Below are 16,323 nucleotides of genomic sequence, written 5' to 3' on the forward strand. Positions count from 1 at the left end.
TAAAACATTAAGGCTGCAAAACATGATTCAGCAGTAAAGAAATTGCAGGGACAATATATAAATAGCTTGACTGGACTTGTACCATCATTGACCCGGTAACACAGGTTGCACTTCCACCTGCGCTGGTCCAGAAAGGTGACGAACGGATTGATGTAGGTGCGGCAGGAGCGACAGCGCACGATCGTGTTTGATGTGATCACCGGTAACTGCTGCAGAGAGGCAAACGGGGGAAAAAGGCTTAGAGAAAGATGGACTAACTTCCAATAAAAAAATACAAAAGACATGTTTATGAACTTTTCATCTGTCATGCCTCAATTTTTTGGCCTCCACTTTCTTTCTCCATCCCATGACCCTTTCAAAACAATCTTCTATTTATATCTCAGCAGATGGCTGAATAGCACTTTGTTTCCTTTTCTGTGAGTGTGGTTGGAAAAAAAAAAACCAAAACAAAACTGCAGTTCTTTTCTCCTCTTTTTTTTGGTGTCATGACTTCCGCCGAAGCACCAGAGTCACCCAAAATTTCTCCACCTTTTCCTTAGAACAAAGTCTGTTTATCCTCGGGTACACCTGAAGGCCACAACGGAGGTTTTGGGACTACTTTCTTTCTCTGCAATTTACTAAAAACAGCTAAAAATTATTATCAGATCAAATGCTAACATAACTATAAAATAATTGACATCTATGTTGATAAACAGTTGAGTTGAGCTGCAGTAATTAAATAAAACATGACACTGATAGAAAAGATTTTGAAAACTTGTAATTTCACACTTGGGTTGGATCGCAACAGTAATGTGTTACTTTCACAGGCGAAGTAAACACAGATGTCGAGAAAAACGCCTCAGTAGTGAAACCAAAATATCTTAATCACCTCTGTTTGCTGGTTCAGCTGTAAGGTTAAGCAAAAACTAAGAATTTCCACCTCTCTGGGTATTCGAGTAAATGGGTGCCAATGCTGCTGCTGTAGTGCAAAAAATTTAAATGTAGCTTCATTTTTCTTGTGCCATTTTCCATCATGATCAAATACATCCTCCCTTTCTTTCTTCTCATATCTGGATCCATGCAAAGAGACATCAGTCTAAGAAGAGATGCCCAAACCATCCCCGCTTCTCCCACTTCGTCTAGGTGGTGCTTTTCAAAACAGGCAATGAATGTTAATGTCAGAGCGCAGACAGCCTTTGGGGAAAGAACAATTTCTACTAGTTGGTTAGACTATTAAACTAGACGATACCACAGTATCCTTGGGAGATCAGAGAAGACGAGGGACATGAAGTTCCTCATGATGGGGCATACACCCATATTTGGGCTGCATAAGAAGGGAGGACCTCGATGTAATACAGAGTCTCCTCAGAGACCACAAACAATGTCACAAGCTGAAGATTTAAATGCATCATAAAGCCTCACTAAACCACCTCCAAGAAGAAAAATTCTTTAAAACTATCCGTTGACAGTCAGGATGCTCTGACGTATCTGACACCAAACTGCAGGCTCACTCCAGACTACACCAAACAGCTCACAGCTGTTTACTGAGACACTGTAGACTTGACTGACTCAGAGGAAACACCAAATTACATTCAAAATCAGGAAATACTGTGTAGGTGTAGCATATGATTCCAAAAATACATTTTCATAACATATCCTTAAACTATCAGAGTTGCCAAAATTAAAGCTGTAGGCAGAAACTGCAGAGGAGCATGAATGTCTGTTTCACACGTCCACAGGATCCACACCTCTGCAGTCATCTACTGTAAAAGCAACACAGCCTGGGCAATTCTGAGATATCCTTTTGAAATACACACTCACAAAAACGACGAGCCAACAACTGACGCTCTGTCAAACATTCAGTTATTTAACCGTTAGTCCAGGAAGTCAGTGCCAGCCTGTCTTTCAAGCACTTTCCTATTGTTTGTCACTTCACATCTACTGACACGTCTTCACCTCACAGCTCTATAAATACCCTCCCTTATCTTTCCTGCACCTCTTCATCGTTGTCATTCTGCTCCTCCTGCTGACTGGTCACGAGTGGAAAAAGACAGCTACAAAGGACCCAGATAGTATTTAAACACTATGTTCCACCTTTCTTTAATGTAGAACTGTGTCGACTAATGTGAAATACCTCTGTCAGGGAAAAAACACCCTGCTCTGCACAACATATTTTGCATTTCACAGAATGAATTGATCACATCTGTTTGCTTTAACAAAAAAGTATCAGAATAAAATGACTCTTGATGAAGAAACTCAAACTATTGTCTGCTAAAAGGTACAGCAGCGTTTGTGCCCTAAACAAAGCTTTTGTATGTTCAATAAATAAATAGCAGAACAGCTTCATGCAGTGCTTGAGAAGGCAGAACTAAACAGAACTAAACATTTGCCGACATCTTAACTCCATAATACCAAAATCTGAGAAAAATGTTCTTTGAGGGGAATTTTGATGTACCTGTAGATCTCTGAAGGGGTGGAGGAGGAGGCCCAGAGGGAGTCTGGCTTTGTTGAGTAAAGCCTGGGTCTGGGGAATGCTGGTCAGAGTACACCTGAATGTCCTGATTTTAAAAAAAAGAAGAAAAAAAAGACAAACGAATGACAAAATATACTCACAGATAAAAATATACGAAATGAAAAAAGGTTGAAATAATGCAGTAAGAAAACAAAAACCATGAGCTTAGAAGTTGAAAAAAAAAAAAAAACAACCCGTAATTGTATACTACTGTTGTACTATTTTAAGAATTTATTTATTTTACTACTCTAAAGTTTCTGTGATACACTGAAAGTAAATGGCTAAATTTAAGGACTCAGCTGCCACTCAAAATTTCCCTACACCAGACTTACTGTGGACTGCAGTTGACTTTCTTAAGGTCGGGGCTGAGGTTGGGTTCTGGAGCTTCCAAAGGTCTGGGGGGCAGCAAGTTTCTCTCCTGCAGCAGGTTGATTGGCCTCAGGGCCTCGACCTCCAGCTCTGGCACACCACTCAGCCCGCCGAGGGCTGCGGACAGCTCAGAGAGACTAGGGAAGGGCTGCAGAGAGGGACGGATGGTTTCCACACCGCGAACAAACAAACAGCTCAGCTTACAGCCAAAATTCATCAGGTGGGCTATTTTATAAAATAATGTCTGTGTAGTGACACCTTAAACATTTATTTATTAAGTCTGACCAGTCAGTCAGTTGTGGATTATGATCAAGTCTAGAAGTCTGGCAAAGTCCAGGGTCAGAATCCTGAACAGGTCTCGGACTCTGTTATAAGCCAGCTCATAAAACTAGAGCCTATCACCAGAATTGGTCAAAGCATAGGTGAAATTTAAAAGCCTACATATGCTTACTTAAAATCTAGTGGGGGCAACAGACAGTCGCTCTAAGTGATGGGTATCAAACGCAGGTTGGGTTTGCCTTTATCCAAACTTTTTACACACGAAAAATTAGACAATTTAATATAAAATCTGAGAAAATAGCCTGAAAAAAACTTTCAAACAATCCATAGATGTGCAAAATATTAATCAACATTTCTGTTGCAGGCTCACCTGTGAGTACTGCTGGTAGTTTGACTGGCCATACAGGTCGTCGGAGGGGGAGGCGTCAGTGTGGGACGCCGGTCCCTGCCGATAACCTGACTGCATGCCAGGGTAACCGTAACTACCGTAGGGCTGAGCCTGGTTGGTCACATTGCTGGATGGTGGCATGGATTCTGGAAAGAGAGACAGTGCAGGAGTACAGTAGTGTGATGTTAAGAAGACAGAACATTTTTAAGGTGTTTTAACATGACCAGAAAAATAAGATCACTGTGTTAATGTTGATTTTAGAATAAGTTAGAATAAGTGCCAAATTATCCCTAACCAACAAAAAAAAGCCTTTTCAAGTAGCATTTGCAGTCCCCTTTGCTGTCTCCATTAGCTTTGGTCAAACTACACAATATTGTTATCAGATTAGATGAATAAAGAGCCATAAGAGATGAGACGGTAGTATAAACATCAGGAACACTGTACCAGTAACAAACTAACAACAATCACATTTAAAGCGTTGTGAATGACACTGCTGTCTTCTGCTTAGAAAAGCTGGGTCGCATCAAAGGGAATATGTGGATTGTCTTAAAGCCCGTTTTTCCTCTCTCTGCTGTGAAAAGTTGTCTCTAGATAACAGAAGACCCAAGTCTTTTTTGCCACATCAGCTGTCAGCAAATATAGCTGTGTTAACACTGCAGGAACCTTCCTCAGGGATAAGGAAAAGGATCTAAATTCAGTTCACGGAGAATTATTTTATCCTCTAAGAGTCCCTGCTTAGGAGGCAGCACTTTCTTTATATTCAAGAATATTTTCATCCGGTCATTCTCACATCTGTTTTCCAGCACTGACCTAAGACCCTAAAATTCAGCTTTAACAATTGATTAAGGTTTTATAACAGATTTCATTTTATGCAAATGCCAAGTTATAAAAATATTGTGCACTGTACATATTGTCAAAGAAAAGTTGATTTACAGTTTAGACAAAGCTGTGATTTTACTGAGAGTTGCTCAGGTGCATGAGGTGCAGTCTGTCTGTGATGAACACGTACCTGGATAGTTGCCACCTTCGAGGGAATCGTAGCTGTTGGGCACCGGAGAGGCACTGCCAGTAGAAGAAGAGGATGTGTCACCGCCTGCGAGAGGCAGAGAGGGGAAAAAATGAAACTCAAAAGGCATTAAAAACTGTTATTATGAAGGAAAAGACAGCTTGCAAATATTACTCTGTTCAAATAAATAATGGCACAATAAAAAAAATCTAAAGACAAATGAAGTGAAACGGGGAGGAAGGACAGAGTGTTGGGATAAAAATGAAAGACAACATTAAAGTGAATAAAAGCAGATTTTCTGGTTTGGTCGTGCATGGACTCCCTTTGGCCTCACAGAAAGAAAACGAAAGAGAAGAGGCAGACTGAAAGATGGAAAGAAAACATAAAAAGGAAGTTTTGAGTATATGCAAGTTGCTGTGTGGGGGAAAGGACGTCTGAGGACAGGACATGTGTAGAGAACTGAGGGGGGGGAAAGAAGATATGAGTGTGTGCGATGGGCACAGAACGAAAGACATTTTCAGCATGTTCAATAAAACCAGTTAGCTACAGGCCATTAGTGAGGACAAACCACTGGAAGCTACAGGGTGGTGCCCTGATCAGAGAAAGGTGGTTTACCAGATGTGGATTAGTCAAGCCTTATCTTTTTTGTAATCTAAAAACCAAAATTAAATAAATTCTTTTTTGGAGAACTTTTATATTAACATCTACCATCTGAATTCAGCTTTCTGACAAAAAGGCTCCCAGTGTCCTCACAAACAGGCGGGTTAGACAACACATGCCTCAGATTCCTCTGTTCAGCCAGCAAAACTAAAGAAATGCATTAAATTAATAGCCGAGTCATTTATATTTAACACCTGGAACAAGTTTATCACCATCATCAAAACTCTGAACTTGCTTTTTTCCCCCTAGTAACCAAGTTTTTATTCCTTTTTACAATTTCTATATCTTTTCTAAACTTTTCATTTTATTACTGCCCATTTTATTTATTTTGTAGTACAGTACTCATTTAGTTTTATGCCCTTTTTAAAATGTTATCTTGTGACTGACTACTTTTTGTCATAAACTAATCTGTGTTCTCTTAAAGCACTTTGTGACTATGTCAAAGTATCTGAAAAAAAAATCACTACTACTACTACTACTACTACTACTACTACTACTACTACTACTACTACTACGTCTGTGAAGGTTCTCAGTCATCCAGGTCATCGTAGTCAAAGGAGCTTGCAAAGAAAAGCGTCTGGACTTCTTTAAGTTGCTTGAAGACGTTTCACCTCTCATCCGAGAAGCTTCTTCAGTTCTAAGGTCAAATGGTGGAGAGTCCCAGATATAAACCTAGTGGGAGAAACCCCCCACAGAGGGACCCACTAGGTTTATATCTGGGACTCTCCACCATTTGACCTTAGAACTGAAGAAGCTTCTCGGATGAGAGGTGAAACGTCTTCAAGCAACTTAAAGAAGTTCAGACGCTTTTCTTTGCAAGCTCCTTTGACTACTACTACTACTGCCATCATCATTTTCAGTTTAACTGTTTCAGTGATCAAACACTAGGCATGCCCAAATCACCCCACCTAGGAAGTGTCCAGGACACATTTTTCCTCAGAGGTCCGAGCCACCTCGGCTGGCTCGTGTCACGGCTCAACTCTGAGCTCCACCCAAATGACCGAGCTTCTCACCCAATCTAGGGAAACTCATTTCTTGTGTTTATGATGTCATTCTTTTCGTCTCTATCCACCGCTCATGGACATAGAGGAGGGTAAGGCTGGCAGCTAACTCGAAAGCTTCACGTTACGTTATTTTAAAAAAAAGCATGAAGGCTTTTAAAATTATTTTTCAAATCCCTCAGCAAGCTGCCATAACCTTTCAAGAATTAATGCTGCAGTCAAAATAGCGTGTGGACTCATTTAGTGCACTGCAACACTCCCGGTTCAAATCCAACATTGGTTGCATGTTATCCAACTCCATCATATCGCTTTTCTAATTTGCTTCAGTGCCTATGAGGTAAAATATCCACAAAATAATCTTAATAAAAAAACAACAGCAAGCAAAAGGATCTTTTCGTTTTTGTCTGTTTATTCCTTGCATGTCATGTAATGAATAGGTTTTCCCAAAGGATTACATGGGCAGTAATATTTGAATGGATCCACTAATCCATGTGTGCCAAAAGGAGGGATCAACAGCAGCAAACCAAGATGTGACAGGCCTCAGGGACAGAGCTCATTGGACAGGGCAAGATCCAATTATCTCAGACTAAATCGGACCAGCAGACTACTGGATTAAGCACTAGGGATGACGAGGACACCAGGAGAGCCAAGCCTACTCCTCCTCCTTCAAGAAAATGGATACTACCAAGACTATATAGAGCTCATTGTAGCCAGTGCTGATTTGCAGTTGATCTTAAAAGTTTTAATATGAGCCCAGTTTGGACTCCACATACATTTATATTCTATTACTGCACCAGTACATGTGTAACTTAATGGTTACTGAGCCGACTAAGGCCTATTTCAAACCAGGACAAACCTTGCATGTATTTGAATACTTGATTCACACTCAGCAGTAAGACCATGACAACAACAGAGATGACACAGCAACACAAACCAAAGAAACCAAAACGCCGTCCCTGACTCCAGACAGACTTAATTAGTGAACAAACAAACAGCCAACTGAGTAACACCTTAAACTCTAGTCGTGGATAACTTTTGTTATGTGAACAGTTACAAAATAAAGATAAATTGATCAAAACATTTTGGCATATAATCAATAAGAAAAACTTGTCGTGTGTATACAGATAACAAAAATGAATGGCCATACACAAATCTGAAATAAAACAGCTGTAACTAAATAAATATGAGGCAATCCAAGATTAAAATTCAGAACTACTACTGCTATTAGAAATATTAGTGTTGCTGTTGGCTGTGGTTGCCATTAGCTGCGAGGCTGGTTGTTGCTGCTGGTGTTATAGTCGGTTATTTTGGTTGGCGACTGCTGTTGTTGATAGTAGGTGATGGCAGTATTATCAAAATGTGACAGGTGATGAATTGATTCATCCTGATAACATACGTCTGCTGTTAGATTTGTGTTATAAATTAGTTTAATCAGGTTTGCTTATAATGTTCATTTTAAAATGTATTTAAACTATTTTTCAACTAATAACTTGCAAGCTTTGTCCTACAAAAGTCTAAAATGCACTGGTTGTTTTCTGCTTTACTTGTGACTCTGAACCCATTTTGTTATTTTCAATATCATGATTCTGGTAAGCGTGGCTTCCTTGAATCAACAAGTGCTATTTTGCTGCAACAGACAACCTGTAAGACAGCAACACTGTGGGGAATTGATGAGAGCACAAGGGATAAACAGAAAGCTAAACCAAGCTCCTCATTTTATTAGGCAGTGCGCTAATGAGTTGTAGCAGTGCTAACAATGCTCTCTTGTGAGAAGCAGGAGAGTCAGCAAACGCATGCATAGACAGCGGGACCTATCGGCAGGGGAGTGGTTATATTTAAACATCTGTTAACCTCTGGCTGATGACACACGTCTCAGAGGATCTTTAAAGCAGAACATCTGAGAGAGACATCACACAGGTGCATGACAACAATCAGTATCATGCTGACCTGACAACACAGAGAGACTGAGGAGCTTCTTCCCGCAGGCGATACGGTCTCTCAATCACACCACCACACAGTACTGACCCACACATACAGTTCTTACACACACACTGGACTTTCTGGACTTTGGTTTTGCACAACACTGGTCACTATATTCTTCATTTCCGGTTAATACTTGTACAGCTGCTGTTATTGTGTATATATTTATTTAGATTTAGATTTCTTCATACATTCTTATATAGTTCTATATTGTGTATTTTGTTGTACAGTTATTTTATTTTCAACTTTAATTTATATATTTATCTTTATCTTATTCTTCCCAGTTAAATTTACCCTTCATTCTAATTTGTGTTGTACAGTTATTTCATTTTTAACCTTAATTTATATTCTATTCCTTCCTAGTTAAATTTACCCTTTTTAATTTTTCATATTTATTTCCTATCTTATTCATAGCCTTTTCCTTTTTTGTTTTCTTTAGGTCACGAGCAGTTGTCCAAGCATTTCACTACATATCGTACTGTGTATGACTGTGTACGTGACAAATAAAATTTGAATTTGAATTTGAATTTGAATTTAAATGTAAAATAATTTATTTCAAAAAAAAGTTACACCAAGCATTTTAGCCTTTTTAATACAATGCAAGGTTTTTTAGTACAGTGAGATTCAAGATTCAAGCGTGAGGGTCAATCAGTAGCCCCATGGACAAATAAACTTGTCAAAAAAATCAAACAGTGTACAAACAGCTAACTTCTCCGTAATAAACCAATCTTTTTTCTCCTTGTAAAAACTTCCCCCTGCAAAACAAAACAAAATTACCAGGCATGTGATAAAAAAAATTTTTTTTTAAATAAACCTATACTGACGTTTAATCTACTCACGCATGAAACACATTTCTGTTCATCAGCAATACTGAAAAGTTACTTCGTAACAGACCCCTTGCATGAACAAAGTACACTGGAGTCATTTTTTTTACTTATTTGCTTCTAAATGATTTAAAAGTCCCAAAACTCACCTGAATTAAATACAAAAACAAATCTAAAACATGCAGTACATAAACCAATCCCCCCTACATCTTAATGCTTTCCCTTTACTAGAGAATGAAAGAAAACTCTTGACATTTATGTTAGAAAATATATTTAAATTCACTTAGATTATTTAAAACCTTCATACCTTTTTCCAATTTTTAAACCCAAAGATATTCGATTATATTAATATTTCCTCTCAATACATTTTTATGTCATAAGTGCTCATCTTACATCTAGGACTCATGACCACATCTAATTCAAACTCATTCCCGAGGCTATCCAGTTTACTATCAAGAGCCGTGAACAGAGTGGAAAGAAAAACACAAAATATTGATTTTTTTTTTCCATCAGCATGGATAACTGCTGATAAGTGGAGGGTCCACTACAGCTGGACGATCACACCCTGAACATTACTGAGAGACAGCAAGAGCGCTGCTCAGAGCTAGACAGCAGGCAAAGAGGACGTCGTCCTGTATATGACAACGAGCACTACTTACCTGCCACCTTTCTGAGGGAAAAAAATTTCATGTTAGCTTTCAGTGATGGAAGAACAGAACAGTGTGCACACACACTGAGGAGATGAAATCAATATTTTGAAAGAGGACTGATGAATGCGCGCAGCGGGTGAACTCTGCAAGGCTGGTGACAAGGACCAACAGGGAGAAATATGATTAGCCTATTAGAAAGGAGATGGTGCTGATGATGAGCAGTGAACTGATTACAAGCGTTGGCAGGTAGAGTAGACGTGACAGATGGTAGCCAGACAGGGAAGAGGAAAATGGCGGTTATCAGAAGTGACACCGGATAGGCGGGACAGTAGAGGTGTCTAAAGAGACGTGTACACTTTAGGTTTAAGATTACTAAAAAAATAAGGAGTGGATAAGGTAGTAGCAAAAAGGTTATGGGGGAGGTAAAAGCTAGAGCAGACCTGCTTCCTCATCCTCCTCCTCCTCCTCATCGTCATCATCAGAGCTGGATGATGAGGGGGCTGCTGCTGCTGGGCCTGAGGTGTTGGCAGAGGAAGAGCTAGCGCCACTATTAGCAACATATCCATACTGCATGCCTGTTGGAAGGGGGTGGAGTGGGAAAGGTACATAAGAGAACTGTCAGGATGAGATGCATGTCATCAGACAGGGCTGTGGTAATCAGGCGGCTGGCTTCCAGTCATGTGATACGGGTTTAAGCAAAGAACAGAGTTGCTGATGGCTGGCCGCATATTTTGTCAGGAAAAACAATTAATACTACACACAGGAAAATAGGTCAGGATGATAAAAATTTAAAGCCAATGATTACAAAGGTGAAAGTCAAAGAAGGAATTTTGTTTAGATGGAATTTAACATATACATTTAGCCTTTCTCCACCGGAGGAACCAGCATCCAATATTATGGCCTCATCGAACTGTTTTCAGGGGAGTTTTTTAGGGTTTTGGTTAGATAATGTAAACAGTTTTGATGCATTAGAGACAGACATAAGTGAAACTACTACGCAGTTGGACATATTTGACTGACCATCCAGGAATAGAGCAGGGAACTGTCTGGTGAATTCACAGTTCCCAATAGTGAGAAATGCATCTGTTGCTGCATGCAGCAGCAGGAAAGAAAGGTCAACCTTGGACAATGTCCAAATTACAGAAGTCTGAATAATCTAAAAGGCAGAAAATAGTCAAAACTGAGTGCAGTTTTTGACTATTTTCTGAAACGAAACACTAAGCCATCAAAACACTCTGTGTGTGTGTGTGTGTGTGTGTGTGTGTGTGTGTGTGTGTGTGTATTTAAAAGCAATATGAAACTGTTAAATTCATTCACTGATGATCAAACTTAATGTTGTTAAAATGTGTGACTGGTTGTGAGGTGTATAATACCGCACAAATGCAATGTTTGATTAGTTAGCAGAAACGCTCATTTTTCCATTAAGTACCATCTGTTTTAGACCAAGTGTTTACCTTTCACCTCGTTCATTTACTCATATTAACCTTTTGAACTATCAGGTTACCGTCTGATGCTGTACTTTAATAAAATAGGAATAATTTGTTTAACAGAATAATATTTCTGATATGATCAAGGAAAGGTCTTTTAAACGTCTAGTCGACTGGTCACCCCCATCCTTCATCTTCAATTGTTTCACCTGACACTGTCCTTGGTTCATGTGTGACAACAGCTCAAGTCTCTCTGTGGATCTTGAGTTCACCTACACTGCACTGGAAGCAGAGAGAAAGGGCTGATGATTAGGGGAAACTTCCAGTAAAGGTTCACACCACATTGTGCTTGCCCAAAGTTCCTTCAGTGGAAGAATGTCTACTTTGAAATTAACGAGTCCCTAGAAATTTAAAACTTAAAAAAAAAACGCAACTAGGCGTCACAGTTCAGGGCAGAAAGTAAACTTGCAGGGGTAAAGGCACATTCAAGCCAATTAAAAACAACTGAACCTTCGTCAAAAGTTAGCTTGATGCTTGCTGTATTGCTAAAGCCTTTCCGCTACAATGTTCTCATAGAATCCATCGACAACTGGAGAGCATTTCCTTTGCCTTAATGTATTCCATAACTGTGTGCTTTCATTTTAAAATCTCAAGCAGGTAAGATGATGCCGTAATTTTGCCAGAGGTTGTAACTGACCACAAAAGCGTGCAATCAAAAATATGTACTTGTTTTAATACCAGTTAACTGATTGAAAACCAAAAATAAAACATGTCTCCATTGACTATATTCACTCTAGAAAGCAACTCTTTGAAATGCTGTGTATTTGGTCTAAATGCATTGTAAATCTTTAAACATGGCTCAGTTGAAAAAGTGTTTGGATCAAAATTATATCAATTTATTCTGTCGAAGTAAGAGTCAAATTTTTGCAACCCAAATCAACATTACAGGAAAGAGTCTAATTATCCTGACCAGCCACTAAAGTTAAGAGTGAAAAACATTCACAGGAAAAATAAACCAGCAGCACGTTGCTAAAAGCAAACCTGAAACCCCCAAATTTGTATACAGACCCACACCTGCACATCGGAAAGCGTGTGTGTGTTTGCAGCTAATTATGTGTGCTATATTCCCAAAGTGCAGCTGTAACCCATTCACGTGCAGTGTGCGTCTAAACAAGCTGCATCAGAAGACACAAAAACAGTCACTATAGTACAGAAAAAACCAAGATAAGAATGTTGTTCAAACGTCGAATGCAGCAGGTGGAGAAAATAGGTCTCCAATCATAAAAAAAAACCCCAAAACATTTTAAAGAACACAGTTTTAATGTAAGGTACACAGTGTGGTACTTCTCCGAGCAGCGAAAAAATAAACAGGAAACTGATTTCATGCAGACTTTCAAACTACAAAACGCTTTCATCTTATTTTTTGGCAGGTTATCTGCACAGGCACAGATTTTCAGTTTTCAGCTTCCACACATAACATATTTTTCGGAACATAAGGCGCACTGTCGATGAGCTGGTCTGTTTTCATACATAAGGCACACCAGATTATAAGGCACACTGTCGATTTTTGAGAAAATTAAAGGATTTTAAGTGCGCCTTATAGTGCGAAAAATATGGTACACAAACATAAAAATCTTCATGTTTACAATACATAATGAAGATTTACTCTCATTCTTACCTTGACGGTGGCCCGGTGAGGAATGGACTGAAGCGGAAGGGGTTCCTGAGGGTGGTCTGTCTGCCTCAGCACCACCACTGCTTTGAGTGACCCCACCATAGGAGTTGTAGCTCAGAGAAGCCTGATTGGTTTGGCTGTAGTGGGAATGGACTGCGTTTTGGGCTGCAGTGAAAAAAAAAAAAAAACACAAACAGCCACTGAAACAGCACAAGGACAGTGCTTTCTAAGGATACTGAGGGATAGCTTTGGGTTCAAAAATGCAAACATGTTAATTTATTTCCTTCTTTAAACATAAAAATGCATACAATGCACAAACAGTCAAAATATGCTTTATTTTGGAAACTTACAGCAACAAAAAAAACTAAGCAGAAAAAATTTTGCAGAAAAAATTTAATTTGCCCACCAAACACTGACAAAAAAAACAAAACAAAGCATTTTCCGCCAACATCCACCAGATTTTCTTAGCCTATAAAACTCCACCTGCATTTTCAGAGAATTCACAATTGCAGAGTCTAGCAGCATTAAAATGTGACTTCACTGGGTACCTGTGCTTCCTTGACCATTCACTGTTGGTGCCACTTGGCTGGGAGGAGCCATGCCATACCCAGAATGCCCTGATGCTGAGGAGGCTGGAGGCTCAGCACCGTACTGATGTAAAGGTGCGCCCATCTGGGTGGTGCTCTGGGAGGAACTCAGAGTGCCATACTGGCTGCTTCCTGGAGCAGACGGGTATGAAACAATGGGGTAGAGAGGACCTCCAGGCCCACTCGCCGCCATTGGGACCAAACTGGGTTGTTGTTGCTGCTGCTGAGACTGCTGTGCTGGAGAAGCATGGTATGACTGTGGTCCATAGTAGGATGCCGGAGTGGTGTAGGGTGGATGCTGCTGCTGCTGGAATGGCTGTAGGTTGTACTGGGCATTTGACGGTGGAGGTGCTGAAGAAGGATGTGTGGCATATGGCTGAGAAGGAGGGGCAGAGCTCAGTGGAGCACTGTAAGGTGCTACATGATGCTGAGGGAGGTGGTGCTGTTGCAGCTGCTGTGGATGGTTGTTCTGGTAGTAGTTAGCACTGTGGGCACTGTTCGTGATGGGTGCTTTGCTGGAAACTGGGGTAGCTTGGGACGGGATGGTGGAGTAGCTCTGTTGCTGTTGAGCTGGAGCTCCATAGTAGCCTGTAATTGGATACATGGAAGGGTAGCTCTGTACCGGACCTGGAAGGAGGCGGGGCAGGATAGCAAAGCACATGGTTAATAAGCATAAATGTCGACTCTCACTATTACACTCCAATTACAGAGTAAAAATAAACAGAAACAAGAACAACTCTATTTAAGTTTTTAAGTTTTAGAGTTCTTCTTGCCGAGTGAAACATTTCCAATTTGCTCACCAGGCAGCGCTTTTTAAAATATTGACATCTGACTCAGAATCATACTTTTATTTTGAAGGGCCAACTAGAACAGGATTGTGTGGTTTTAATGTCACAAAACACCATTTTAGATCTAAGCCTCCCAGAAAGTTGGCATTTCAAAGACAAGGCAGAAGAGTCAACTACAAGACCACGAGGATTCTAACTTCTCTCTGACATTTGTTTTCAATGGCTAAAAAGGTTTGGGGCACCAAACCCCTGAACTTCCACAATCACAGTTTGAACGAATATAGGGAATATCTCAGAAACACAAAACTACTGAATTATCTCCCTCTGTAGTAATTTAACAAATTAAAGTGTGGGCTCTAGAAAGAAAGACAGCTTCCAGAACCGCACCTCACATTCATATTTAGCTACAGAATGAATGCATTATCACACATTTTTGAACATTCAACTTTAAAGACGACTAAAATGTAAAAAAATTAATTAATTAATTAAAAAAAATAGAAATGATCTCTAAGAACACGCCCATTGTCCCCACCATCTTTAATACATAAATACACATGCAAAAATAGAATTAAGCTCTATTATCTCTATTTAAAAATGCAGTATAAAGCCTACGACATACACACACACTTTTCCAATATGCAAAATGAATATTGGCTAATGTCTACTTCATAGCTACGACAAATTAGAAATAATGGACCACAAAGTACAAAACACGCTTTATTTTGAGCCAAACTGCAGCCTGATTTTAAGATTTTATCCCCTCTTATTTGTTTACTTAAGAAGGAAATTAGTTGGTTGTATTCCTTCTCTTTTGAGATAAATATTTTTGCGAAGCTCTGTCCTGAAAACTGAACCATTTATTAGAGACGATTGTCTTTCCTACTTTACCCTCCACAAATTAGTTTGTTCACATGTGTTTAGATATTCTTGTGAAGCTTAATACACGTGCACGAATATATGTTAAATATGAAAATCTGATCACAGGTTATCATTTACTGTAAACACGCTTGAGCAGCCTTCCTTGAAAGGCTAGCTCTCAGTTGAAATAAGCAGCCTTCTATTAATAGAAAGTAAATTGTTTTAACGCAACTTCTATTAAGTCGTTAGCTATTGGAGATTTAATAAAAACAAGAGGCTATGGAGAGGTGGTGCGCAATCTGTCAAACAGCTATTTTCATGCTAACAGTTAGCTACCGTTACCATCCGTTTTCAATACCCACGTTAGCTTTTAAGTTAGCTACCTTTAGCAAGTGCTTAGCTTCAGCTAAAATCATCAGTCTTTTAATAATTCATGCCCATAATTTACAGCTAATGCCAGCATCGCGACTGACAGTAAATGACAGTTCCAGTGTATAAAATGCAAAAAGCAAAGCGAAGGACCGACAAATAGCCCGCCAATGGGGTGTTAGCATGCTAACGAACCATTCTGATAGGGTGGCGCTGCTCCGCCGTTCGCTGCAGAGTTCTGGCTGTAGCTGACGGAGCTGTTCAGGTTAGTGAAACCGGGCGCAGACATCGCTGGGTCTTCCCGTCCTTATGCCCGCGAACACACAGCTGACCGAATATACATGAGCGTCACTTTCTCGGACCCAGCCTTCCCCGAGAGAAGCGATTCAGAGGCTGCTACTGCTCAGAAGAGACCCGGGCAGCCTGGCCAGGTCCGTTCGGCTGAAAGCTGAAGCCTCCAGTCGGGATGTTGAGGAGCTTAGCAGCCTCCAGGATGTTGTCCTCTCGCTCCCTCTGGTGGAGTTGCATTTTGCATGTTTCGTTTTCTATAATGTGCACTTTTGTTCTACAAGTATCTTGGCAAATAAAGTACACATGCTTTAATTTCTGTATAAACAGCTATTTTCCGACTGCTGTTCCTTCTCTTTTTGATGGATACATCCACACATGTTAGTAATCTCACATACACCTTCAACAGTTATTTACAAATAAATACCTGAAACATGTTAACACCTGCAACCAGACTGGTCTCATCTCTATATTCTGTGTTTTTCTCTTCCTTAACGTCTGTCAACACTACCCCTGTATATCTGTAAAAAAAAATGTCTTGCTGCTGCAGTATCTCCCTATTCTCTGCTAGTGTACTTTCTCCTCCCCTTTGTTTTTTGTTTTTGTTGGGGGGGGGGGGGGGGGGGGGTTGCGCCTGTCCCACTTGGTTCTTCAGCCATCATAACTGTTGTCTGATGCCATTG

The 16,323-nt window shown here is 40.0% G+C and overlaps 1 protein-coding gene across 2 annotated transcripts in view; it reads right to left on the reverse strand.

Annotated features, from left to right (window-relative positions):
• sec24b (SEC24 homolog B, COPII coat complex component) overlaps positions 1-16,096 on the reverse strand; it is a 30,008-nt gene extending 13,912 nt beyond the window's left edge. The window contains exons 1-9 of one of the 2 annotated variants that reach the window (XM_085469957.1): positions 15,548-16,096; positions 13,299-13,964; positions 12,754-12,915; positions 10,089-10,223; positions 4,537-4,620; positions 3,510-3,673; positions 2,824-3,008; positions 2,435-2,537; positions 83-209 (exon numbers count right to left, since the gene is read on the reverse strand). In XM_085469957.1, coding sequence (XP_085326083.1) covers positions 83-209; positions 2,435-2,537; positions 2,824-3,008; positions 3,510-3,673; positions 4,537-4,620; positions 10,089-10,223; positions 12,754-12,915; positions 13,299-13,964; positions 15,548-15,641 — 1,720 coding nt within the window. In that variant the 5' untranslated portion in view covers positions 15,642-16,096. The remainder of the gene's footprint in view (positions 1-82; positions 210-2,434; positions 2,538-2,823; positions 3,009-3,509; positions 3,674-4,536; positions 4,621-10,088; positions 10,224-12,753; positions 12,916-13,298; positions 13,965-15,547) is intronic. The other variant, XM_085469966.1, reaches the window with a different exon arrangement.
• Between the last annotated feature and the right edge of the window lie 227 nt (positions 16,097-16,323).

Source organism: Copadichromis virginalis, linkage group LG2 (genome assembly GCF_057382275.1).
Source record: "Copadichromis virginalis isolate Kocher_CV1m ecotype Utaka linkage group LG2, C_Virginalis_male_GT1.1, whole genome shotgun sequence".
NCBI classification, from domain to species: Eukaryota; Metazoa; Chordata; class Actinopteri; order Cichliformes; family Cichlidae; genus Copadichromis; species Copadichromis virginalis.